Here is a 26,801-nt window from a genome sequence, read left to right as displayed (position 1 = left end):
AGATATGTTGCTCTCTGGATATACTTGTGGCTCTCCCCGCCTCAATCCTCAGCTGATGGGACAAAACCGGCATGTCCAATGGCAATCCTCAGTGCATGTGAGACTCCTGGTCCCTCCCCCCCCCCCCCCCAAGTGATTGCGGTAGAACTGGATCTTGGTGGGGAGCTCCTAGTGCCTTCCCCCCCCCCCCCCCCCCCCCCCCCCCCAAGTCCGAGATGTATGGAGCTGGAGGAGATCTAACCATATGATATGGTTGATCTCATCTTGTGGGATCAGCTTAGGAGGCATGTCCATGCTGTATTGAAAGAGGGTCTGTCCATTTGGATACGATGCCTAGCAAGCCATGCGGAAATACGTGCATACCATGTGTCTGCCCCACTCTTTGCTAGTGGTTTGGATGACTCCAGGGCTAGCCTCGGAAGTCGCCAGTGAGGGAAGTCTTAAACTCTGTGGATGAATCTCACTGTTTGAAAGATGGCATCAACCTGGAGAGGTGTCATAACAAACTCTGCTTGTACTATCTCATGTGGGACGGAGGGCTTACTCGTGGATCATCCTGGACCCCATAATCACCTGTAGCCGCTCAAATCTCCTCCACTCTGTCCTCGGGATATCACATCCCCAAAAAGGTGCTGCATACATGGTGGTCGGGCGAGTGTCGAATAGCCAGCCCTCGTTGGTGGATCCTGAAAGTGTGCTTGAAAACACAGTCTCTCTAGTCGGGCCAAAGCACTCTGTCCCTGTGTGAGTCGTGGCATGGTTGCCTGAGACATCGTGAAGATGGGTTCTGTGAAGACTGCTCCCAAGTACGTGTAGGAGTGTACTATCTCCATTGGCTCACCATGGTAAGTGAAGCTCTGTTGACAGAGCACTGTGCGCGAGGTGTTGAAGACCATCACCTTGGTCTTTCCAAGGTTGACTGTCAGGTCTTTCTCTGTGCAAAAAACCTCTAAGGCCTGTAAGTGCCTCTGCAACCCCTCTGTTGAAGATGATATGAGGACTATGTCATCGGCGTATAGCAATATTTGTATCATGAGGTCAACCAAAAGTGATCCTTCGCCCCCTAGGTGGTCTATGAAAGATGTGATCTCATCAATGTAGAGTCCGAAAAGGTTCGGTGAGAGGGGGCAGCCCTGCTTCACCCCTATCGTGCTTTCAACCCAGTCTGACAAATCATCCAGCGCATGAACTCTCCCTTTGGCAGACTCATATAGGCTCATCACACCCCGAATTAAAGTCTTTGGGATCTACATCTCCTGTAGCCTCCTGATTATGCGGGATCGCGGGACAGCGTCGAAAGCCTTCCGAAAGTCTACGAAGCAAGCGACTCTTTGGTATGACTGTTGATCTCCCTCTCACTAAGGCCCTTTGCTGAGTACTATGCTAAACTAAAAAACTCAAATCTTAAAAAAAATAAAAAATCAAACCTAAATAAACAAAACTAGTGCTCAATTGCAAAGTCAAAATCAAAATACATAGCCAAGTCTCAGGTGGCTCTCCTATGGGCTATGAAAATGTCTCCTATCTGTGTCTATCGGGTCGTGGTGGGGGGATGCGGTCTCCATGATCTCTGTATTCGGTGGGCCATGCCGAAAGTGACGCCTCTGGTCGAGCGATCCCCTCCAAGTAGATGTGTGATGAGCTGAACCTCCATTGTGCTTGTCTTGGCCCATCTCTGCATCTTTGGTTGCGTCTCTACTTGCCGTCGTCTCATCTCACTGATCCACGTGGCCCTCATATCATCTATCTCCTCCTCCCCCACTCCGCAATGTCCGAGGGCAGACTCAAAAGTGTAAAATCCTATGACAAGTCACTGAGCTCGATCTATCACAGTCTCATGTGTCACTATCTCCTCCTGTTCTCTAATCTAGCGCAACAGGGTCTTGCTGTATTGTCGCATCTCCATCAGATAGAGAACAATGCAGACCTGGTCTTGAAAATGTATGAGACGGGAGAGAGGCCCAAAACCAAGCCCCTCCTAAGATAGGTAATGGTATCGCCCTCGGATCTCATAGTAAATGGGGCAAGTACATAGAAGTGTTCCTCTGTCTCCACCTCCTCCAGCATGCATAGCTACAGATCTGCTAATCTTTGGGCGTACCAGAGAGAGAGAAGAAGAAGAAGAAGATTTTTTTAAACGTTAGACCACAAGGCAACATAGACATGATCTTCTACACCGAGACCCATGAAAGCCCAAAAAGAGGGCTGCCAACAGTGACCGGATATATTTGGAAATCAGACCACAAGGAGGAGATGAGAGGAGGCAGTGGGGTTTGGGGTTCGGGAGGTGTGGCTGTCCTTTTCAGAGCATAATTGAGACCACTCATATCTGTGATCCGGAGAGAGGAGCACGCACGACACATGTGGGTGCGAGTTCAGCTACTAGACACACACCTACTTTTCATTGCAGTGTGTTACTTTCCCCCAGACACATCATCCTAGGCATGAGAAGTCACCACTGGTGGCGGGCATAGCCCATATGAGACCATCCATGATGACATCACAGAGCTTTCTAGACAAGGGGACACTCTCCTCCTTTGTACGCACTGGGAACAGATAGGTTGGCCTGCTAGATTTTGATGAGGATTCCCTCATAGTACCGGAGATGGATGCGGCAGAGTTGGGGATTGTGAGACAGTCAGAAGATGCAGATGCACCAGTGACAGCATATGGGAGGCATTAACTCGACTTGGGGGCTATCCATGACTTGAGCATATATAGCGGGCTCCCCCTTCCTCTCTTTCTTCTCTTACTTCCCGTTCTGCTCTCCCTCTAATGATCACTTTCCCGTCTCTGTAGACAGCCCATTTATCTGCATCTCTTGCTGCCATAACGCACCATCCCCTCTCTCCGATGCTCCTGCTGTAGCAATGTGAGGTCATCATCCAAGTACATCATCCAAGTACATTCTTGTCCCTTGCAAGGTTGCCCTCATGCTCATGAGGGTATACCTGTCCATTGCTGTCCTGAATTTCATTGTAAGGGGTCTTGTTGCGGCCTCGGCTTTGCCAACTCTCCATGCTGTCTCGCATGTGAGGTTGACTCCCATCTTGGTGAACAATGTTTTGGCATCTGACATGGGGGGATCTCCGACTGTCAAGCCTCTAACCAAAGCCTTGCTGCTCCTTCTCTTTTCTTCCTCCAGAGCCTCAGAGAGTATCTCTTTCTTGGGGGCTGCCGTACCTTTCTTAACCACATTCTTCCGTTCTAACATATCTGCTTCCCCTTTGATGATTTGCTGTGTAAACTCAGCGTATGGTTGTTTGCAAGGCTGCCATCTCCTTCTTGAGCTTGTCATTCTCTTGGATTTCAGCTCTTCCATTACCTTGTGTGCCCCTTCCGGTGTCATTTGCACGTCTCTTAGTTGCTGTAATTCTGTCCCCATGGCTTGCATTTTGTCATTAAGGCTTGTCTTTTCAGCTTCCCATGTTGCCTTCTCCTTCTCCCAACTCATCCTTCTTGTTTCTCTCCTTTTTCCATTTATCTTGCATACGCCCTCCTGTTTCTTGATTTCATTGAGTGTTTTATTAACATGCGCTTTCTCTATCATCAATGTCACATTGGTGGTCTCGAGGTTGTCCACTTTCTCAACCAAGGCCATACAGATCTTGTTAAGGTGAGGCAAGACCTCAGAGAGAGAGAGAGAGAGAGAGAGAGAGAGAGAGAGAGAGAGAGAGAGAGAGAGAGATTATTAAAGTCATCACTATCATCCTCATCATTAGATTATCTGTCATACAAAGTGAAATATGCTCCAGTGTCACGACTAGTCCTCTCTATGTCGCCTCGTCAAGGGTGAGGGAGTGGGAGCATGAATCAGAGATAGAATGCTGCCGGCTGCCTGTGCGCGCGGTCATGCGCTGTCTCCTGGTCATGGCTCTACATCTAACAAGGGCTACAGTGACTCCTGTTGGTCGCGTCCCAATCCCCAATTGTAATCTTTACGTCAACCCTCTGTCTGAGCTGTCGTGTCACTGGGTCTTGGTCGTGGTTTTGGCGAAGGCCTGTGGGGTGAGAGCTTGTATGGTCTGGCTAGAAGAACTCAGTCTCAATCTCTTGTAGGTCACACAAGGTGCATATGTGTCTCTCCCTGGGTAAACCCTGTGCCCTACCACTCTCAATATGGAGTCTATGTGACGAGACCCAAAACTGCCCAACAAAGATCCTCAGTGAATGGGGTAGATGAATGCGCGTATATCGTGGCGGGTCAATAAACCCCTCCTGTGAGATATGTAGGCAATCATGTCTGTAGAAGCTAAGCTTCATTGGGAGCTCATTTGGTTCCAACTAGATCTGGAATGCATGTAGCTGCAGAAGATCCTCGCGTATGACTTGATTGACCTCATGATACGTGAGTGGGGAGAATGGCGTGTTAGTGCTATATTGGAAGGGAGGAAGTCTATCCATGTGGAGCCCCAATCACTCAAACCACCTCTCTCTGTGTGCATTTACATCTTTGGGAGGCCTTGCGGGCGAGAGAGCGAGCGAGAGAGAGAGAGAGAGAGAGAGAGAGAGAGAGATGCATGTACATCTTTGGTAGGCCTCGCGGGCCTATTAGACAGAGTACAAAATCAAAAAGAGTAACACATACAAGGCATTGTGGGTTGAGGCAAAGGGCTTGCAAGGGCCCTTGTTGAGTGCTATGCAAAGCTAAGAAGGCCGAAAGCTCAAACTTAAAACTCAAACCTAGTACTCAAAATACCTCTCTGATGAGCCGCGAAGATATCTCAAATTTGTGTTTGTTGAGTCATCTCTCACTGTGGTGGGAGGTGTTGTCTCCGTGATCTTTGTATCTTTTGAGCCATATCAAGAGTGACACCTCAGCTTTGACGGTCCCCTCTGAGAAGAGTTGTGATAGGCTAAACCTCTATCGTGCGTGCTCTAGTCATCCTCTGTATTGTGCATGGTCTCTGCATCTTTGGCTCTGTAGCTTCACATCATTCTTTTGCGCTGATCCACTATGCCCTCATGTTGGCTAGCTCCTTCTCCTCCACTCGACTATGTTCTGGGGCTGACTCAAATGCGTAGAAATCCATGACATGTTGCTTTGCTTGGTCTATCCGAGTCTCCTGCAGCGTTGGTATCTCCTGCTGCTGTCTGATATGCCATCGCATCTCAATCACGTAGAGTCCAATGCGGACGTGGCGAGAATGGTCCAAAGCCAAGCCCCTCCTGAAAGAGGCTGTTGTACCGTCCGCGGATCTCATAATAGATTGTGGAGGTACACAAGAATGCTCCTCTGTCTCCATCTCCTACAGCCCGCATACTCTACAGATCCGCTGCTCTTTTGGTGTGCCAATGACTGTTCCTATCTCGATCGTGAATTGATGGGACGAGACCTGCATCTGCCCAATGGCAATCCTCAGTGCATGTGGAACTCCTCTTTCCTTTCGGTACTGGGGTTTGATGACCACTCTGTCCTCTGATACTCTCAAGAAATGGTTTGGTAGAACTGGATCTTGGTGGGAAACTCTTGGTTCCTCTCCCATGTCTGTAATGTATAGAGCTGGAGTATATGATACACTTGATCTCATCTCGTGTGATCAAGGGGTCCGATGGTGAACCATTTGGATACCCGTGCATACTATGCCGTGCTAACCCCTTCATCTTCTAGTCTCATGGATGACTCTAGTGCCAACCTCGGTAGTCTCCAGCTAGGCAAAGCCCAGACCATATGAAGAAATGCCAATGTTTGGAAGATAGCATCAATCTGCAGCAGTGTCATGGAGAACTCTGCCTGTACTATTTGATGAGGGATTGAAGGCTTCTTCCGAATCATTCGGAATCCCATGATCACCTGTAGTCTCTCAAATCTGCTCCAATCAGTTGACAAGGGTGCTGCATACATGGCTATCAGCCTCACTAGTGTATAAAATAGCCATCCCTTTGTCAAAAGGTCCTCGAAATGCGCTTGAAAGCACTGTCGCTCTAACTTGGCCAAAGCTCTCTGACTCGTGTAAGCATGAATCATCGTGGAAGCTGGTCCCGTGAGGACTGCTCCTAGGTAAGTGTAGGACTGCTCGATCTCCACCGGCTCCCCTGGTAAGTGAAACTATGTCGATAAAGTATTCCCCGCGAGGTGTTGAAAATCATGACCTTAGTGTGAGGGAGAGAGAGATGATATGATATGCTCGTATGAAAGTCCGACCCTTCAGGATCTATGGGATTGGTGACCATTGTTAACTAATAGTAGTCCTTTACATCTAGTGAAAGAAAATTTTACAAAGCTTGCTATGTTGTGAGTACTTGTTGAGCTAAGCTTGTGCACTAGTCCAAGTACTTTGCTGCGGTGTTCCTAGACTTTCTTTAAGTAGCATCCTAGCTTTTTGGCTGGCTGTTCCAATGGATTTTTGAGGTTCTCTTTTGTCACCACATTTTGCTTTGATGTGTGCATAGGCTCAATATCTTAGGAGCACGTACTGCTCATTTTCAACCTCCCCCGTGGGGCAGATTTTGCTGATACTTGCCTCTCTTGGGACCCTTGGTCTTGCCACCTGCCTCTAGGTCATGTGAGCTGGTCCTTATTTTGATATATTCTTTCAGATGTATTTTTGCATTTCATAACCATCCATCGGATTAATTTCCTATTTGTAAAACTGCAATTTCCCCCGGGTCTTGCCATAATTTTGTAGCATTTCTGCGTCACTAAAGTCCTGATTTCACATGCATCTTCTGGTATATCAGCAGCCGTTATGTCCCATGATTCCATCCATTTCATCCCCTCTATGTTGCCACTCAGTGGTCTGTGTTGCTTCCATTGTTTTGTGTGCTATCTTGCTTGCATCCATCGTCTCAAGTTTATTGAGGTAGAATATGTATTGGCATAATGCTTCCCCTTTGAGAGGTATTATACCAGTCTCAGCCAATAGGATGGAGTAGGGTGTATGTACCTTGACCTCTAGTTCTCCTATGAGAAAGGGTTTATGTAAAGTTTCTATTCCTCTCTAGGAAGTTCTAGAGAGCCTTGGGTGCTCAAGCTGGGCACTCATGTAGTATCAATGTTTGCACAAACATAGTGTATATAAAATTTCTCATTTTGCAGTTTCATAGGTGTGCCTTCTTGCACTTGTTTTGGAAATTGGAAGCTGTACAAAGCTTTCAAACCCCCTAGAATTCTCCTTTCCACGCTTGCATTCCACTAGTTTGCAAATTCCAGCCCTAAATATTTGTATGTAGTGACTGTGTCCAAGACTCCCCTTCGAAAGTGAAATCCATTGTTTTTAGAGAGAGAGAGAGAGAGAGAGAGAGAGAGAGAGATAGAGAGAGAGAGAGTCACACATCTGTTTCCTTTTCAGGAGCTTCAAGCATTTCTTACTCTAGGGGTTCTTTTATGCATCAAGGTATTTTTCTCAATACTTTTAGACAAATTTGGTTTATTCGTGAAGCTTAAAGATGATTTCAAAGATTTAGTGCATTCATTTTGAAATTACCCTTTTGATATAGTTTGGACTTCTTCATGTAATTTTCATGTTTGTGAAGTTTTTTCTTGCCAAAGAAAAGACTTCTATTAAGTATGAACGGAACTCCAAGACCAAAGCTCAAGAGAGAAGTACATGCACGCAAGGCATGAGATAATAAACACCCTAACAGGGCAAAACGAAGCTCATATAGGAGAGCTAGAAAAAAAATCAAGGTTGAGGCTGAAAGTGCCGCCGCAACTGTGCGAAGGACTTTGAGGGGGCAGGCGAGGCAGGATGGAACCACCCGTGGAAATCTGGCAAAGGAGGTCTTGAATGAGGTAACTTTGGTGATGCCGAAGTGGGTGTTACTGCTCGTGAGAGGATAGGAGTTGGTTGCAGAGTCCACGGATCTGAGAAAGGATAAGGAGCTGCTGTCGGAAGCGGAGGATATCCAAAAGGAGTGCCTTCAGAGTGTAAATACTGTAGTGTAAATACTGTCTTGGGGAAGGTGAAACCTATTCAGGAGGATATCTGGGAGCTGAAGGAGGTGGAGAGTACCTTGGAGATGTTGAAGCTGAGGGGTAAAAGTCTCTCCAAAGATGGACAGCGAACTCATGTGGAATATCGGGTTCTGGGTATCTACGTGTCTCGTGACACACAACCTGGACTGTGCTGAGGAAGTAGTGTAATTGAGGTGCCTCATGCAGAAGATATAGGATGTGGTCGGTCCAAGTCACTGGAAGGGCACGTGACACAGAAGACCCACGATGCAAAAGCTCCAAAGTGGGCTGGTTGTGCAATCTGAACACGATATTGAGTGATAGGTGATGCATGAGGTGTCCTTGAAGGGGCTGGGGCATTACCAGGGGTTTCCATGCTTTAAAGAGAGGGTTTTTCAGTTGCTGTAATTTGATAATGAGCAGCAAATAACAATATGAAAGAGAATCCTTAGAAAAAAGAATGGAAAGAATCTACCTGGCATAGATTAGATCTGCCAATTAGTTGCACAGAATGGCCTGAAAATCTATGTCCGGAGGTTCATTTAGTGTCTTTGCAAGTCCACGTTGAAATGTGAACAAGAAAAAGGTGCTTGGCGAGAATTCGAGGCAGATAGGGGCATTGGCAGAGGTGTGTTGTAGATTGCATGGAACTTGCTTTTCCTGCGTTGAAAGCAGTGGCTATTACCTGTGGGGTGCTAGAAACAGGACCGGGCCTGGCTGGTCGGAATTGGAAGACAGCAAAAAGGCTGCTGTTCACAGGCTAAGGTGGCGGGATGAGCAGCAAGAGGCAGGCTGGTCTGAATTGTGAGAGTCTGGGCAGCAAGGGCTGCTGGTCACAGGCGGGTATGGTGATGAACCAGAGAGAGCCGGCTGCTGGAAACGATCCAGAAGATGGTAGGATGGAAGCCTGACGAAGGCGCAGCCTGCTTGTAAAGGAGAAGGCGGAAATCACGTACGGCCGTTTTGGAGCGGAGAAGGCAGACGTGAAATCGCAATTTAATTAAGCCTTTTTTTCTTGCTGGTTGGTGGTTGCCAAAAATTAAAACGTGGGTTCAAGGAACCCTTAGGTAGTATAGGGTTAGGCCTTGGGTGTAGGGCTGGTTGCCCTTTTTAGGCCCTCTAGGTACCCTTTTGTAGGTTGGTGCTTGGTGCCAAATGGTGTGCTTATTTTAAGGGGTATGACCCTTGGAATAGGTGTACCTTTTCATGAACGAGTGTAACCCTAATTTAAAGAGGGGTGTCCCCACACGAAAAGATGTGTCTTTTTTCACGATGGGGTGTGTCCTTTGGGTGAGGAGTCAAAAGCTCTTCATCAAAAGGTGGGTCCGATGGTTAAAAAGGTGCATCCCTTGGTTTTGGGACAGCCCAAGCACATCAAAAGACACGATTTTTGTCATGTCCATTCACATCAACTCGTGATGTGAGAAAGATGGAGAGGCCACTGATGACTTAGGTGGGGTTGGCGCTAAAATTTTTTACGCTCATTCTTTCCATCTCTTCCATGCACAAAAGTGCATGGATATCCTTCTAGCGGAAGTAGATGTATCAGATAGGCGCTAGAAGGTGGGGGGCATTTCCTACAGGCAGGAGCGAACTTTGCTCTAATACCACTGTAAGAAATCCTAGATTTACTATATTTGGAAAAGTTATAAGGAACAGAAAGGAGACTAAAATAGCAGAGAAGAAGGAATATTTGTATTGCTTGAGTGTCTGTAGTGTGTCATCCATACAGTTGGGCCTCTCTTATATAGAGAATGAAGAGTCACACATGAAAAGGTGTGTACTCCAAAGTGTATGTGCATGAAGAGGTGTGTACCCCTTGTGAAGGGCGTGACCCTTAATGAGAGGGTACATTACAATGGTAGTGTCTCTTCAATAGAATGTGTCTCTTGTGAAGGGTTGTGCCTCATAGGAAGTGTCCCGTCTCGAAAGGGCATACCCTTCCACAAGTGTCCAATCATCAAACCATCCATAAGTCTAAGGTATAGAGAAAGGAATACGTCACAGATCGTGACAGCTTATGCTTCCAGGACCCATGGATTGGATAATGGCCTCATCCATTGTTCTATTGAAACGACACTAGGTTACAACACGTGTAATTAATGTCACCATTTGTAGAGTTCAAATTTAGAATTCGACTCAAATTCAATGAAGGAGTCTAAGGTCCTTTATAGGTTGGTGCATTGTGGTAATATGTTGTGTGTCACTATAGGACTTAGTATTAGTTAAGGCTTTAGGGTTTTACAATTTTTGTGTTTGCCAAAGTGTATTCAACCCCTTAACAAGTTGTAATGGAGCCACTTTCCAAGAGCAGTCGTGCACCAGCTCGTGCACTTGTGAATCCTTGGAGGTAAGCCCGAAAAGACCTCCAAATATGATAACTTTCATCACTGAAATTGGCTTTAAACTCTCCAGGCACACAGCTCGAAGTATGTGGGAGCACTCTGCGCAGTGATAATAAGTGCAGCTTGAACATGTTGAACATCTTGGCATACATTGCATTTTTAGCAAGCAAATCATCTTTATTGAATTAGTTCAATCGTGTGGAAATTATGAGTGTAGGCCATCTTCTCCCGGTCGTATTGATGGCCTTTGGGCCCTGGTATATGCCATGTAGCTTTAGTTATTGGCACTTAGGTCACCTAGTACTTTTAGTGTCTTATGACACCTAGTACTAGTGGTACCACTAGGACACTAGGTCCTATGGCTCTCTTTTATAGTACTTTGTACTTTCATTTTCATTATTCTAGTTGATGTGAAGGCTTCCACTTCTTGCTCCACTCTTGTGCATCCTTTTGCTTCCGTGAGCCTACAGTGGTATCAGAGCACTTCCTTCCTGGACCTACTCCCTACTCCTAGCTTTCTGCTTCCAGCTCCAGCTCCCGCACTTCAGCTCCATCGTCAAGGTTAGCTACCGAACGTCCTGCACAGCTCCGACGCGACCTCGTGACCTGCTGTCCGTACAATTCCGTATAGTCGTACAGCGTGGCAAATGCTGATTTTTTTTCATGTCCGTACAATTCTGTACGACCGTCCGTACAGCGCGTTAGAACTTGTCCGCACAACTGTACGGATTTTTGTACTGTTTGTACAGTTGTATGGATTTTCGTAAAGTTTTCGATTTTCGTACAGGTTTGATTTCCGTACATTTCCGTACTTCGGCGTCCGCACAGTTTTGTACCGGCCGTATCGTTCCGTACCCTCTGGAGCAGACATTGCAATAGATCTGCAATTTTTTTGTGACATTTGGGGCTTTTGCATTCGGGCTACGATTTTGCAGGTAGATTGCAGATTTGCAGACAATTTGGGGCTTCTCTTGAATTTGCCCCATTTTTGGCTCAGTTTTGCTCTACAAATTGGGGCTTTTGGGTCTATTGCAGGCAGATTGCACAATACTTTCAAATTTGCAGTGAATTTGGCAAGAACTTGTAGGCCATTTGATCACATTTGCAAATTACAGCTTATTTTGGGGCTTTTTCAGATTTGGACAGCAAGTCCTATTTTTTGCAGTTGCAAGCCTTGAGACTATCTTTTGGGTCACTTTGTCAGTGCTTTTTGACTTGTATCATTTGCAATGGCTGGCAACAATCATGATTTATTTGGCATTCTTCGTGAAGATGATAAGTTGGATGGCATCAACTATCCGATGTGGTCTTATTTCATGAAACATATTCTTATTGCAAGGCATTTTTGGAATAGTGTTTCTGGGGTTGATCTGAGGCCAGCCAATGCTATAGTGGCTGCCCCTACCATAGTTAGGCTGAAGCGCCGAAACAGCGCAACAAAGGCCTGAAATGGCGTTTCCCCCGTGCCAGACCCCCCGAAACGCGAAACGGCCCCGAAACCCGAAACACAGGCTGAAACGGCGATCCGAAATGCCGAAACGGCATCTGAAACGCCGTTTCAGACCCGAAACGCGCCGTTTCTGGTGCCGTTTCGGGCGTGACATAAAAAGAGGGCAAAACAAAAAAAACGCCGCCCGCGCCGTCACTTTTTTTTGCTCTTCTGCCTGCTGCTCTCCCCCCCGATTTCCTGCCCGCCTGGTTCTCTCCCGAGTCCCGAGTCCCAGTCCTACGAGTGGCTGCTCTTTTGGACACCCGGCTTTAGTGAGCATATTTCCTTTCTCTATGCTTCTCTTGCCACAAACATCTTGCTGTTTTTTGGCTGCAACCATTGATTCTTGGCTTTTCCCTTTGAAATTTGATCTATTGCAGCTTGTACAAGTGCTCTTTTTGCTCATGGATATGGCTTCACAAAGCGTTGTCCCTCAGCAAGAGAAGTTGTTCACCCAATCGGATTATTGGTGGAGCCAAGTTGATTTGGTAGGCAAGTATGACTCCAAGAAAGGAGGAGCTCGCAAGTTTAGATGCAGATGGTGTGGATTGGAGCGAGGAGGGAACCCTGATAGGGTCAAATGTCATCTTCTTGGCATTAAGGATGGGGGGATTGGGCTATGCTCCGTAATCTCACCACAAGAGAAAGAAAGGTTGCAAAGAGAGGTTGAAGTATTGCCCACTACAAAAAGGGCAAAGACAATGGCTTCCACTGGTGTAGGAGCTTCTTCAGGTGCTCATGCAGCACGTGTTCAGCAGGCCACTGCATTTCGAAGTCCTCTTCCCTCTGCTACTACGGCTTCTTCTTCTGCGAGTGCACATGGAGCTCCTGCTAATATTCCTACTACATCTCGGTCTACTTCACATAGGCAGGGCAGTCTTTACACATCATGGCATCCGCAAAGGAAGGAACAAGTAGATGTAGCTGTGGCCCGATTTTTTTACTCCAATGGGATTAGCTTCAATGTTGCTAGATCACCCTACTTCAAAGAGATGGTGTCAGAGATCAAAACATTTGGATCCACATATACCCCTCCCACATTTGATGCTTTGAGGGGCAAGCTTCTAGAGGATGAGGTGGTGGCAGTTAAGCAAGCTATTGAACCTGTGAAAGAGAAATGGGTAAAGTATGGGGTAAGTTTGGTTGCAGATGGATGGAGTGATGTGGGAAGTCACTCACTAGAGGGTATCCTTGCATATTGTAGGGGATCTGCACTCTACATACACTCCATAGAGTGTGGAGTGCAACAAAAAACAGCACCTGTATTGATGCAAATGTGGGCAGATGCAGTGGAATATGTGGGGCCGTCTAATGTTTTGCAACTTGTTTCAGATGGGGAAAATACCAATAAGGCAGCAGGTGCATTATTGGAGCAAAAGTATCCTCATATCCAGTGGAGTGCTTGTGTAGCACATTGCTTGAATAATTTATTGAAAGACATTGGCAAATTGGATTGGGTCAAGAATGTTATTGACAATGGAAAAGAGGTGGTTAACTTCATCACACGACATAATTTTTCTCTTGCTTTGTACCGGAAATTTGCCAACAAGGAGCTTTTGAAGTATGCAGAGACAAGATTTGCATACAACTTTTTGATGCTTCGCAGGCTCCTTGAAATGAGACCTGCACTGAAACAAGTTGTGGCAAGCCAAGAGTGGGATGCATGGCCCACTTCTAGGCAAGCTCTTGGAATTTATTGTTATGACTTGTGCATAGGCAGTGATGAATTTTGGGCTGATGCATCTCACATTGTTGATCTATGTGTGCCTATTGTGAAGCTGCTTAACTGAGTTGATGGAGATATGCCTTTTCTTGGTAAGGTGTATGAGGGGATGGATCGGATGAGTGAGAATATCAGAGAAATAGAAAAGGATCCCCAAAGGTTGAGAGAATTGGAAGAGTTGGCTGTGAGCAGATGGAATCAATATTACTCTCCCATGCATGCAGCTGCCTTTGTGTTGGACCCGGAGTTTCAACACAAGGCAAGTGCACAACAGAGTGATGCAGAGGTTGTTCGTGGTTGGAACCTCACTCTTCAAAAGATGGTGCCAACTCCTGATGGACGGAGGAGGATAAAAGACCAGCTTGCCAATTATCGCAATAAGGAAGGCATGTATGGATGGCCAGATGCACAGCATGATAGGTAATATTAACTCATTTTAATTTTCAGATTTTAGGAACTTGTAATTTGTTATTTAATACAAAATTAGAAATCTTAAATTTATGAGTTTTGGAATTTCAGATTTCGAGTTGGGGCTGTTACATGGTGGGAGGATTATGGAGCTGATTCCCCCGAGTTGCAAAAGCTTGCCATCCGCATTCTAAGCCAAGCTTGCACCTCCTCTTCTTGTGAGCGTTTGTGGAGTAGCTTTGCCCATATCCACACAAAGAAGAGAAATTGTCTGCGAACGCAACGGGCCAATGATCTTGTCTTTGTTAATGCAAACTTGCGTTTGCTTAACAAGATGAGACACGAGTATACGCATGACAAATATATTGGATTTCATAGCCCAGATGATGCCCACTCACCTGATGATGATGATTTGTTAGTAGAGGAGAATGATGATGAGGAGGAGGAGGAGGCAGAGGTTGAGTCTCAGGATGAGGATGAGCTTATTATTTGATCATATATGATATCATCCTTGATGTAGCCTTTTTTGGATTTCAGCTTTCTTTTTGTTACTATGACATTTGGGCTTTGAAAGCTGAATTACCATTTATGAATCATGATTGGTTTCTTAAATATCATGAATCATGAATCTTTTTTCCATTTTGTAACTTGTTATAGGATTTATAAATTACCCCACCTTGCGTAATTGAAATTTGCATTGTGTGATTGGTAACTGGTTGAACAATGAAACTTGAATCTCCAAAGTTCAAAGTTACAATCAATATTAATGGTACTAGGTAGAGCTATAGCTTATTGTGCACTTTTTTTGAAGGTAGAGCACTCTAAATGTGTGTATGCATTACTCTAAACCCCCTTGATGACGTGGCGTTTCCCCGTTTCACCCCCTCTCAAAAATCCCGAAACTTTTCCGTTTCCGTTTTCGTTTCCGGTTCTCGTTTCCCCGTTTCCCGTAACTTTGGCCCCTATTGCAGGTCCCTCGGCAAAGGGTACTCCTCTTGATGCTTTATCCTCTAGCACCCTTGTTGCTGCTTCTCCAACTCAGGAACAAACAAGATGGGATGCAAGAGATGCAAATGCACATTCGTGTATTGCTTTATCATGCAAGAGAATCATTATTCCACACATCCAGTCATGCAGGACAGCAAAGGATGCTTGGGACAAATTGGCTTCTCTTTATCAGATTCGCAATGAGGCACGTGTTGCATATTTAAGAAGGCAATTGCAGGAAGTCAGCATGAATGAAGGTGACTCTATGGATGCATACTTGACAAAGGTCAAGGACCTCATGGAACAACTTGCCAATATTGATGAGGTGGTGCCAAATTCTTAGCTTGTCGGTACCACATTGAATGGGCTGCCAGATACATATCAAGGGTTTGCTACAACCCTTTGACTAGTGGCCATGGGTAATCCAGACCACTACTCCTTTGATCAGTTAGTCACTTTGCTTTTGCAGGAAGAGCAAAGTCGTGCTAATAGGCAAGCTACTATTCCTGATCATGCATTTGCTTCATAGCAGATAGGAAAAGGCAAGGCTTCCAAGCCTATGGGCAAGCCTAAACATGCGCCTAACAGTGGCAATTCCTCCAATGCATCTCAAAATACAGGAGATAAGTCAAAGAAGAAAAGATGCAACTATTGTCGCAAGCCAGGGCATGAAATTTCAGAATGCAGGAAGCGCATTGCTTCGGAGAAAAAGAAAGTAGGATCGACAGTCAATGCCTCACATGGAATTGAATCCCACGAGCTAGTAGATGCCTCACATGCACATGCTCTCCAGGATGATTGGGCATGGGCTGTCCACCCTCCAAAGTTGATGCATTCTTCACTGCTAATGATGCTCAGTCTTGGTATTTTGATAGTGGTGCTTCCAAGCACGTCACATCTTGCAGACAGTTGCTTCATTCCTTAGCTAATGCACCTCGAGGGGGGACTGTCACATGTGCTAATAATGCTTCCTATGCTGTAAAAGGAGTTGGAGATGTGCAGCTCACATCCATTTCAAGCCATCCTGTCACTTTGACAAATGTTCTTTTTGTGCCTGGAATTGAAGTCAACTTGATTTCAATTTCAGCAATTGCCACTTCAGGTTTCAGAGTGATTTTTGATGGATACAGATGCCTAGTATATGATCTTCGTGATGACAATGCCATAGTTCTCACTGGCACTTTGCAAAAGGGGCTTTATCACCTTGATCATCACTCAGCTGCACTTTCTATTGAAGCATTTGCTATTTCAGATTCAGAGCTTGCTGAAACTCATCTTTGGCATGAGAGAATGGGTCATCTCAATTATAGAGCTCTTGGCAAGTTACATTCACAGGGCATGGCAAATGATGTACCTCAAACTCACACAGTTTCCAAACATGTGTGTGAGGGTTGTCTTTTGGTAACATGCATCGGTTTCCTTTTCAAAAGAATTGTCCGAAATTCTCACAAAGGAAATTGCAGCTAGTGCACAATGATGTCTGTGGTCCAATGAGGACAAATGCCATTGGAGGGTACAAATATTTCATGACTCTAATTGATGACTTCACAAGATATTGCTGGGTATATGCTTTGAAAGCCAAATCTGAAGTGTTCTCATGCTTTCAGAGGTGGCTGAATATGGTTGAGAATGAATCAGGATGCAAGCTTGTCACCCTCAACACAGATAGGTGGGGAGAGTATATGTCAAAGGAGTTTGATGCATTTTTGTCTTCACGGGGCATTGTTCACTCATGCACTACTCCTTACACTCCTCAGCATAATCCCATTCCTGAAAGGAAGAACATGTCCACTATGGAGATGGCCACATGCATGCTTAAGGCCAAGTCCTTGCCCAATAAATTTTGGCTTGATGCAGTGATGTGTGCCAACTATGTGCTGAATAGATCACCTACAAGGGCATTGAGGACTGTTACACTTTATGAAGCATGGAAAGGCAGGAAGCCTTCACTTTCACACATGAGAATTTTGGGTCTCTTGCATATGTTTATGTACCATCTCAGCTGAGACAAAAGCTTGATGATAAGGCAATCAAATGCATATTTATTGGTTACAGCCAGGAGAGCAGAGGGTATCGGTTGTATCAACCAAATGCTGGGAAGATTATTGTCAGTAGAGATGTAATCTTTGCTGAACATTCGGCTTCTCCTCTTGTGGACTGCAAAGCTAAGCCAGAAGTTGACATGTTTGATGCCTTTGACTCTTGGTTATCTCTGCTTCCCTTAGAGGAGGACTTTGACAAGCAACATGAGCCTCCTGCAGGCCCTCTAACAAGCAATGATCAGCCAGCACCCCATGCTGATTTGCAGGTTTCTCTTCCAGCACAAAATGCTCCCACTATTCATGATGCAGTGATTGAAGAAAGAGCTGTCGATAGACAGCAAAGGCAAGTTTCCAGATGGCTTCTTGACACATTGAGGGACAGCAAACAAGATCAACCTCTTGCTGCTCGGACAAGATCAGGGAATAGACAGATGCATGGTCACTTTCTTTTTTTATTTTCATTTATTTTTTTTTTCAAAGAAAGGAACCTTCTATCAATGCTTGAAAGATTTCATACAAGACAACAGCCCCGAAGGTGCTGAGTATGAAAAAACTGAAAAAGGCTGAAAGAAAACCGGCCTGTTCCAGAGAAGCCCAGCTCACTACCTAGGGGATCTCTAGAACTGGGGCTAACAGCAAAGTGGGGGGGCTATACAGCCAACGAATCCCTCGCAGTGTGAAGATGTAGAAAACACCTGGAGGCCAAGCCTTGCAGAAAGAAGCACGCCTCTCAATAGTCGCCCTGGAGCCTGGAGTCCCACGTTCCCAGGTGGACCGTAGAGTGTAAATGATATCCTGCCAGATGGCAACCAAGGTAGCCGAGGGTGAAACCGGGTGCTCTCCCATCACAAGACTGCACCGAGCCACCCAAATGTTCCAAGCCATGATGCTGGCTACCACCTCCCAAACACTGTCCTCCCTAGGAGGAGGAGGAGCTAGGGTCTTAGAGGGGACTGCCTCGTGGAGTGCAATCCTCTGAATGCTCTGACCTTGTATCCGGTAGGCTGGGGAGATCTCATCAATATGAAACGCATGTCCTCCCTCTGTCAACCAAGCCACCATCCCCCAGGTGTAGTCTCTGTGTAGACTCTGCATGCGTGTCATGATCCTGAGGGCTCTCATCCAGATCCTCGCTGCGCTACGACAGCCCCATAGGCAGTGCGGGATAGTCTCCAGGACACCATCTGAGCAGCAGTGGCACTGCCCCTCCACTTGCATCTGCTCCAACCACGGGCCGATGGGCAAGCCTCCGTGGGCTGCCAGCCAGAAGAAGTATGAAATCTTCCTTGGCCGCAAGCTGGACCACAACTGCGTCCAAAACTTGGAGCGAACATCCCGAGGCACTCTCTGGGTCACCTAGTGTTTCTCTCTCGAGGGAGTCCACCTCGACGAGTCCATTTGAAGTCTCCTGCCAATCTGTGTGGTGTAGGAAAAGAAAGGCACCTCATCTATCATCTCAGCTACGCTGCCCCACTCCCCCGGATCCCTCTGGACCTCCCTCAGGGTCTACCCTCCCAAAGCCATAGGTGCCATTGAGAGGCATCCTGCTCTGAGACATTGGGAGGATCAATGTGTCACTCCTTCCCCAAGCGTCCTACCACTCTGATCGTCTGCCAGTGTATCCCATCAAGACTCCCATCCATGTCAGGGTCACTCCCAGCGAGGGGCTGAAGTAGGCCTCCAGGTCCTAGACGGAAGAAGCCGGGGTGCATGTTGCCGCTCTGCATCAAAATCCTCAAGGGAACACCAGTACGGGAAAACTGTCCCAACCATCTGCTGTCTCTCCAAATGTGAAGTCCTTCCCACCAGGACTCAAGAATGGCTAAGTCGATCTCGCCCATCCGCTGCCCTGCCCCTCTTAAATGTGCTAGGGCATCAAGCCTCGCCTCTGCCTCCATAGGTAGTTTGCTCGAGCGACCAAAAGACCCTGCTGGACCATTGTCCCACTGTGCCCAGCCAATGTGAGTCCGCTGCCCAAGCATACGTCCCTCCTGATCTCTGACCTCTGGGTGCTACATAAGGGGCTGGCACTCAAACTCCTCTTTGCATCTGGACGGAGCATGGATGAGACCCCTGCTAGCCTCTGCCAAACCCTATGAAGACTCCTCATCAGGGGGGAGCCCTTCCCCATAAGGGGGGCCTCTGAGAAGATCCATCTATGTAAAGGCTACCACTGTCCCCCAGTGCGTGGGGTGTTCCTCAGAGTCCCTCTCTGTAAGAGGAGCTTCCAAGGCTCGGCACCTGGGGTGAGGCCAAAAACCACCAACTTGCCCAGAAGGACCCTGCTCTGCATCTCCGGATCAATGATACCCATGATGACCGTCTCCCAAGCTACTCGGGCCCTAGTGTTCCTCGTGCCGTCTGAACCTCCCAGAGGAAGTTCCGTACCAACCGTCGGAGCTGCCCAATGCATCCTCTGTGAAAGCACCAACAGGAGGCAATATACCAGGCAGTGGCAAGGACCTAGTTTGCTACTAAGGCGCGACCTCCAAGGGAGAGTTTGGCCGAGCTCCAATAAAGAAGCTTGCACCGAACACTCTCAAGGACTGGGGCAATCTGTTGCTCTGTTGTGATGTCAATACCCACCTAGCATCCAAGGTATCTTGCTGTTTGGCCCTGCGGTATCCATCTGAAACCAAAGTCACTCCCCCACTCACGGATATCCTGTGTCTCCTCAAAGCCCGTGAAGAAGCCTATGGATTTCGTCCAGTTGATCCGTGCCCCCGAGGCCTCACAATAGATAGCCAAGGCACCTTTAACTCTCTCTAGACTGGCTGTGGTGCCCTCAACATACAAGGCCGTGTCATCTGCAAACTCCGAGTCAAGGAGCTCCTCCCCTTGCCTGATTGGGAGCCTCAACCCTGTGAGACCCGCCACCTATGATCTCAAATAGGAGCCCAGAACCTCCGCTACACACAAGAAGAGGAAGGGAGCTAGTGGGCAGCCCTAGCGGACCGAGCGAGAGAGAGGAAAGGCCTCGCCTGTGTGTCCTTTGATAAGCATCTGACTAGAGCTCCCTGCGTATAGCGCTAAAACTCCTCTGACTCATTGGTTTGAGAAACCCAATCTCCTCATAGTGCCCTTGAGGAAAGACCACTCCACCTTGTCGTAGGCCTTCTCGAAGTCCAAGAGAAGGATGGCCAGTGGCTGTGACTTCTCCCTGGACCAATCCACTGCCTCCCAGAACGTGAAGATGTTGTCCAAGATGCTGCACTCCTGGACAAACCCAGTCTGTGTGTCATAGATGATGTTGGTAAGATGAGGCTGTAACCGCAGACTCAAGACCTTGGCGAGGATCTTGTATGCAGTATCAAGCAGAGTGATCGGCCTCCACTGTCGGATATCTGACCTCTCTCCCCCTTTCGGGATCAAGCAAATCCACCCCCTGTGCAAGGACTGAGGGAGAAGGCATGTGTCGAAAATCTTCTGGCAAGCTAAACGGAAAGGGGTGGAGATAATCTTTGAGAAATTTCAGAAGGAGGCCGGAGTCAAGCCATCCTCCCTCAGGCATTTCTGGATCGGGAGAGCCTTGAGGGCTTCCCAGAGCTCCTCATTTGTGAAAGGCTCCTCAAGTTTGCCCACGAGACTACTGTCAGAACGTGATCCCAAACTAGCTCTCAGGCCACAAGACCGGCTGGGGTCATCCTCTCTGTCTGAAAGAGCTGGCTATAAAAACCGGTGGTCATGTCAAGAATCTCCTGCGGGTCAGTGTGTATGATGCCCTGCGAGTCCCGGAGACGCTGTAGTTGTGTGCCAGTCGATTGGGGCCCAGTGGTCTGAAAGAATTGCTTTGTCATCCTGTCCCCCTGCTGTACCCATTGAGCCCGGGAGGAATGGTAGGAGAACTCAGCCCGCCGCAGCTTCGTGTCCTGAAGCTCGAGATGAGCGCTCTCCAATCTATCATTAAGCCACTGAGACACTGGATCCTGCTCCCTGAGCCTCTCGATGGAGGCGAGGTCTCTCCTTCTCCGCCTGAGGGCGTGAGCCTGCAGCTCCACACTGCTCCTCTGAATCTCATCGGCAACCCACGCAGCCCAGCCCTCACTCGGTGCCATCTCTGAGTGCTCCCAGATCTCTGCCATAACCTGCTGAATCTCCTCGTCCTGCAAGAGGTCCTCTGGAATGCAGACCCCCGTCTGGGGGAGACCTCGGCGGGGCTGATCCAAGTGAAGTACCACTGGAGAGTGGTCGGACATCATGGTACCTGCCAGAATCCCGGTAGCGCCGCCTCTGTGTAATGCCCAGTCCCCAACATAGAAGCGGTCTAATCTTTCGAGCAATCCATCGTGTCTCCTCTGTCCAAAGGAGAAGAGAAGGCTGTAGAGAAGGGGGAAGGGGCAGATTTGGAGATGGGGAGAGAATAGCAAAAGGAGGGGAGGAGAAGAGAGGAGAAGGGGAAGGAGAAAGGAAGAGAGAGAAGGCTGAGGGGATAGAGAGAGGGAGAGAGAGAGAGTGTGAGCGTAGGCAGTAGGTAGCAGGAAGGAGCGTAGATAGGATTAGATGTCACATCAAAAAGTGCCTTACAATCCTTTTGGGTTGACTTATATAGTCCCCCACAGTTCCCACATTTCCTTTACTATTCTCCCATCTATTACCCCCTTAAAATCCTTCTTTTTCCCACCTTCATTACAGCCATCCCTTCCCAAAGAATTTTGCCCTCAAAATTTCCAAGAGGGTGCCCTGGATGAGAAGGATACAACAGAAACTGATCAGCTTTGTAGGAGATAGGGGTAGTCCTGCACAATGCTCTCAGGTTGCCAAGAATTCTCATCTTCCGTTAAACCTTTCCATTTGATGAGGTATTCTGTGTAGGCTTTGTTCCTGAGTACACGATCTCTGAAGCCCTTGATTTGCTCCGGCACATAGATTATGTGGCCCTCTTCATCCATAGGAGGCAGCTCAGGAAGAACCTGGACATGCTGTCCGACATGTGGTTTCAGCAAGGATACATGGAAAACATTATGGATCTTAGAGGTACTGGGTAGTTCCAATTGATATGCTACCTGCCCAACTTTGCGGATGATTTTGTAGGGGCCATAATACCTGTGGGCAAGCTTTGTGTTGGTATTACCTTTCAGCGAGGAATATCGATTCTTATGGAGACGTAAATGCACATAATCCCCTTCTTCAAAAGATAAGTACCTCCTTTGTTCATCCGCATACTTCTTCTGCTTGGCTTGGGCATCCTGCATATTCCTCTTAGCCAACTGCAGAAGGGCATTCATACTCTCCAAATCATTCCTTGCTTGCTGATTTTTCACAGCCAAGTCTGCAACCTTGGAAGGCATTCCCACTTTGCATCCATACATAGCCTCAAATGGACTCATGCCAATAGAGAGGTGTTTGGTGCTGTTGTAGCAAAATTCAGCCAATGCTAACCATTTGTCCCAAGACTTCTGCGTGTCATGACAGTAATGCCTTAGATACTCCTCCACCCACTTGTTCACCCTCTCTGATTGACCATCCGTCTGTGGATGATAAGCAGTACTAGGCGCAAGGGAAGTACCAACTGCAGTGAATAACTCCTGCCAAAAGTGACCCATAAATTTAGCATCCCTGTCACTGACAATCTCCTGAGGAAAACCATGGTGCTTGAACACATACTCAATGAATTGCCAGGCAACCTGTGAAGCGGAGTACCGAGTTTTAGTCGGTATGAAATGGGCCTGCTTAGTCATCCTGTCAACCACCACAAATATGCTATCCCAACCCTTATCTGTAGAAGGCAAGCCTGTAATGAAGTCCATGGCAATGTGAGTCCATTTGCCTTCAGGAATGGGTAGCGGTTGCAGAAGGCCTGCGGGTAACCGGCTGTCCACTTTATTTTGTTGGCAGGGCAAACATTCACTGACAAACTTAACCACATCTCGCCACAAACCATCCCAAATAAAGCTCTCCTTGACTTTTTCATATGTTTTTGTGATACCCGTATGCCCTGACATAGGGGATGAGTGCATTTCCTGTAATACCATCAACCTGTACTTGGAGTCTGGCACAAGATAAATTCTGTCCCTGCACCATAACAGTCCGTTGCGGAGCTGAAATCGAACATGTCCTTGGCTGGACGGACTCTGCAACTCCACAAAAATAGGAGCTGCATCAGAATTTTGCATGTATTCCTCCTGAATCCCAATTATCCACTCTTGATGAAGCGTGGAAATGGCAGACAGTTTGCATGACCACATCCTGGACAAGGCATCAGCAACCACATTCTCTTTCCCCTTTCTATATTCAATGTCAAAATCATAGGACTGAACTGCAGCCAGCCATCTCTTCTGCTTCATGGATAAATTAGGCTGCGTTAAGAAGTACTTGAGTGTCCTGTGATCCGTTTTGACCTTAATCTTGCTACCGTACAGGTAGTGGTGCCATTTTGCAAAAGCATGCAAGATTGCTAGCATCTCTTGATCATAAACATGATAATTCATTTCTCTGGCATTAAACTTCCTGCTCTCAAAAGCAATCACACCATGCTCTTGTTTTAGGACAGCCCCTAAACCTTTGCCACTGGCATCCGTCTCAATAATGAAAGACCGTGAGAAATCAGGGCACACCAATACAGGTGCATTGCTAAGGGCATTCTTGAGGTTATCAAAGCTGAGTTGTGCTGCTTCTGACCATTGGAAGGCATCCTTTTTCAACAAATCAGTGAGAGGGGCAGCCCTTTTGGCGAAGTGCCTAATGAATCTCCTGTAAAAAGAAGCAAGACCCAAGAAACCTCTGAGCTGCGTGGTATTTTGTGGCTGCGGCCACTCCTTAATGCATTTCACCTTAGCTGGGTCTACCCTGATTCCGTGCCTGCTTACAACATGACCAAGATATTCAACCTCCTCTGCCATAAATGTGCACTTGCTGGCCTTGGCATAAAGCTGATGCATTCTCAAGATTTCTAGCACTTGTCGGACATGGTCAATGTGTTCCTGTGCATCCTTACTATAAATGAGAATGTCATCGAAAAATACCAGCACACATTTGAAAAGAAGGTGGTGTAAGATCTTGTTCATGAGTGCCTGGAAGGTGGCTGGTGCATTAGTCAAACCAAAAGGCATCACCTTGAACTCATATAATCCTCTTTCTGTACGAAAGGCAGTCTTATGCTCATCACCCTCTTTCATCCTGATCTGATGGTAACCTGACCTCAAATCAATCTTCGTGAAATACTGAGCACCCTTGAGTTCATCCAGCAGGTCATCAATCCTGGGAATAGGAAACCTGTTCTTAATGGTGGTCTTATTCAATTCTCTGTAATCAATGCACATACGAAAAGAGCCATCCTTCTTTTTCACCAGGAGTACTGGAGATGCAAATGGCGAGGTGCTATGAGCAATGAAGTTTTTCTCAAGCAAATCTCGCACCTGTGTTGCCACTTCTTCCCGTTCAACCTTAGAGAGTCGGTACGGGGCCTTGTTTATTGGTTTACTACCATGTTCCAGGACTATGGCATGATCAACATCTCTTTTTGGGGGCAACTGAGATGGCATATCAGCAAACACATCCCCAAATTCTAAGAGCAATTTCTGCATTTCACAATTATCCACATGGGGAATACCACCCTCCTGAGGTACAGAGACATTCAATGCATAAATGGCACTTTCGTTCTTGAGTTCCCTAGCTAGCTGCCTTGCTGAAATGACCTGCAATTTCTGATTCACAATGCCCTGCAATGTAACAGTTCTACCTTTGTGGCAAAACTCAAGAGATAAAGCATTCAAATCTATACTGATTTTCCCCAGGGATTTCAGCCAATCACAACCCAGGACAGCATCTATGGGTCCCATATCCAATGCCAAAAGATCACCTGCAAACTCATAATGATCAGAAAACTTGATCCTGGCATCCTGGCAACAATGTCTGCTGATCATGTGCTGTCCATTCGCGATCTCCACTTTCAGACCATGGTCTATCTCTGTAGCAACTAATCCCAATCTTTTCAATGTTCTACAATTAATGAAACTGTGAGTGCTACCACTGTCTACCAATACATGGACAGATCTGCCATTAATCATTCCCTTCAACCTGATTGTGTCAGCACTTTTGGCACCCATCAAGGCATGTAGTGAGATGGTATACAGTGTAGGCTGGACATCCCAATAAATCTGTTCATCATCCACAGGAACACTACCATTAGCATCACCTCTGACAGGAAAAGGCATTGTAGGTTGATGCTCCAACACAGAGAGTGTTGGCTTACGGCCTTTCCTGCTACATGTAGGCTGAATATCAATCTCATGCATCACATGAGTGGTTTGCTCAATAGCCCCACCCGGATCAAAAGGAAAAGCAGTCCCCTTTGTGGCATCTGTGTCAGGAGACTCATCTACATCATGAACTCCTGTCAATTCCTCATGAGAGACATCATGGGGGTCTCCTACATCAGCCACTTCATCATCATCAGATAATTCAATTATCATGCTGAGTTTGGCTGAGCTGACATTCTTCATTTTGCACACATCTCGGTGCTCAGGTGTCCATTTCTCTCCACACCTAAAGCATAAATTTGCCTTCTTCCTACTGTCCATTATGGCTCTGGAATGTTGTTTAACTTCTGATTTGCCAAAACCAGCGCTGGGTTTGACACCTGTCTTTGCATCCATGGGCCTGTATGGCTTTGCATATGGCATCTTACTTCCTGAAACCGTTGGATATCGTGGGAAGGAAGCAGCTGCTGGTTTCTTATCAATCCAATCAGCAGAATTTGTCTTCCTGTCAGCATCATAAGCAGTACCATAGAAGCTATGTGACACATGCTTGTACTTGCCAGCATATTTTGGCTCAAACACCTCAGCAAGCTGGGCTGCTCGCTCAATGGTTAGAGGATTGTGAGCTCTCACATCAGCAGCTAGAGAGGGATCTAAGCCTTGTATAAAACGCAGCAACTTCCCTTTCTCAGAAATATCCTGTACAAACAAAGAAAGTCTCCAAAAACGCTGCAAGTACTCCTGGACCGTACCTGTTTGTGACAGTGCATAGAATTCAGCAAGGTACTGTTCAAGGATCAGGGCCGAGACGAAGGTCGTGACCATAAGCTCCTTGAACTGTTTCCAGGTGGTAGGCTTCTGAGGTGACTCTCGCATGTAACGCCACCATGTATGCGCATAATCCTGTAAATGCATGCCAGCAAAAATGATTCTCTCCTCGTCATTCTTAGGGTAGAAGCGGAAATAATCTTCAAGCTTCGTGAGCCACTCCTCCAACTCATTGGGAGTACGAGTGTCACCCTTAAACTTATGCACAGAGATTTTATCTTTCACATCTTTGGCTGCGTTATTCCTATAGTGATTACCAGCATACTCACGCTTGAAGCTCACATACTGTGAAAAGGACATCTCATTACGAACATCCTCAGGCAAAGCCCTATATGAACGTAAGGCATCTGAAAGCACATCATCCATGTTTGCATGCTGCCCACTTCCAGCATCATGCTGGTTAGGAGAGCCACTCCCCTGATGCATAAAGTGCGTCTGACTGAAAGCATTACCTCCCTGATACGCAGGCTGAGTCTGACTGAATGTATTAACAGGAGGTGTCATTGAAGCATGCAATCCCTGCTGAGTCTGCCTGCCATAAACATCTCGGTGGGTGGGTGGCATAGAAAAAGGTTGAGAAGAGGACTGGCCCCTCTCCCAACTGCCCGGAAACCCAACACCCAATCCAGGCATGCTCGCCGTTGGCAAAAATGTGCCAATGGGCCGGCCCAAAATGGACGGCTCAGCCAATGAAATATGCGAGCCAAATGGAGGCCTGAAATCAATAAGAGAAGTGCTCGGCGGCACGGGCAAGGCATCACCAAAATCAACAGAATCCCCATGCTGGGGTGCATGCATAGAACCAACATCATAAGTGCGACGGCCATCAGCCATAAATCCCCTGTGTGGGTCAGGAAAATCACCCTGGCTATCCGACTGATCCC

The 26,801-nt window shown here is 46.9% G+C and overlaps 2 protein-coding genes and 1 pseudogene across 3 annotated transcripts in view; 2 read left to right on the top strand and 1 right to left on the bottom strand.

The window, feature by feature from the left end:
• The window catches only part of LOC147899483 (Thioredoxin superfamily protein), a 128,957-nt gene that overhangs the window by 7,250 nt on the left and 94,906 nt on the right, over nucleotides 1–26,801 (top strand). For both annotated transcript variants that reach the window (XM_087378445.1, XM_087378446.1), the window contains exon 2: nucleotides 7,293–7,337. In XM_087378445.1, coding sequence (XP_087234571.1) covers nucleotides 7,293–7,337 — 45 coding nt within the window. The remainder of the gene's footprint in view (nucleotides 1–7,292; nucleotides 7,338–26,801) is intronic.
• LOC147899485 (uncharacterized) lies at nucleotides 12,709–14,355 on the top strand (annotated as a pseudogene).
• On the bottom strand, nucleotides 14,740–26,751 carry LOC147899484 (uncharacterized). Its single transcript, XM_087378130.1, has 2 exons — nucleotides 23,510–26,751; nucleotides 14,740–14,824 (listed from the first exon to the last, which is right to left on the bottom strand). Exons 1-2 carry the CDS (start codon nucleotides 26,749–26,751, stop codon nucleotides 14,740–14,742), a joined length of 3,327 nt encoding a protein of 1,108 aa, XP_087234256.1.

Source organism: Dipteris shenzhenensis, chromosome 8 (genome assembly GCF_047967505.1).
Source record: "Dipteris shenzhenensis isolate YYH24624 ecotype China chromosome 8, Dip_SZ_1.0, whole genome shotgun sequence".
Classification (NCBI taxonomy): domain Eukaryota; kingdom Viridiplantae; phylum Streptophyta; class Polypodiopsida; order Gleicheniales; family Dipteridaceae; genus Dipteris; species Dipteris shenzhenensis.
The sequence above is the reverse complement of the archived record's forward strand: the minus strand, read 5'-3'. Positions and strand labels throughout refer to the sequence as shown.

What these genes read in the sequence shown, in the direction of transcription:
- LOC147899484 (XM_087378130.1), bottom strand. Translation starts at nt 26,751, where the DNA reads ATGGCTGATGGCCGTCGCACTTATGATGTTGGTTCTATGCATGCACCC. An exon ending in AAAAAGGATGCCTTCCAATG is followed by an intron (nt 14,825 to 23,509) that starts GTCAGAAGCAGC and finishes GACCTGCAATAG; the next exon opens with GGGCCAAAGTTACGGGAAAC.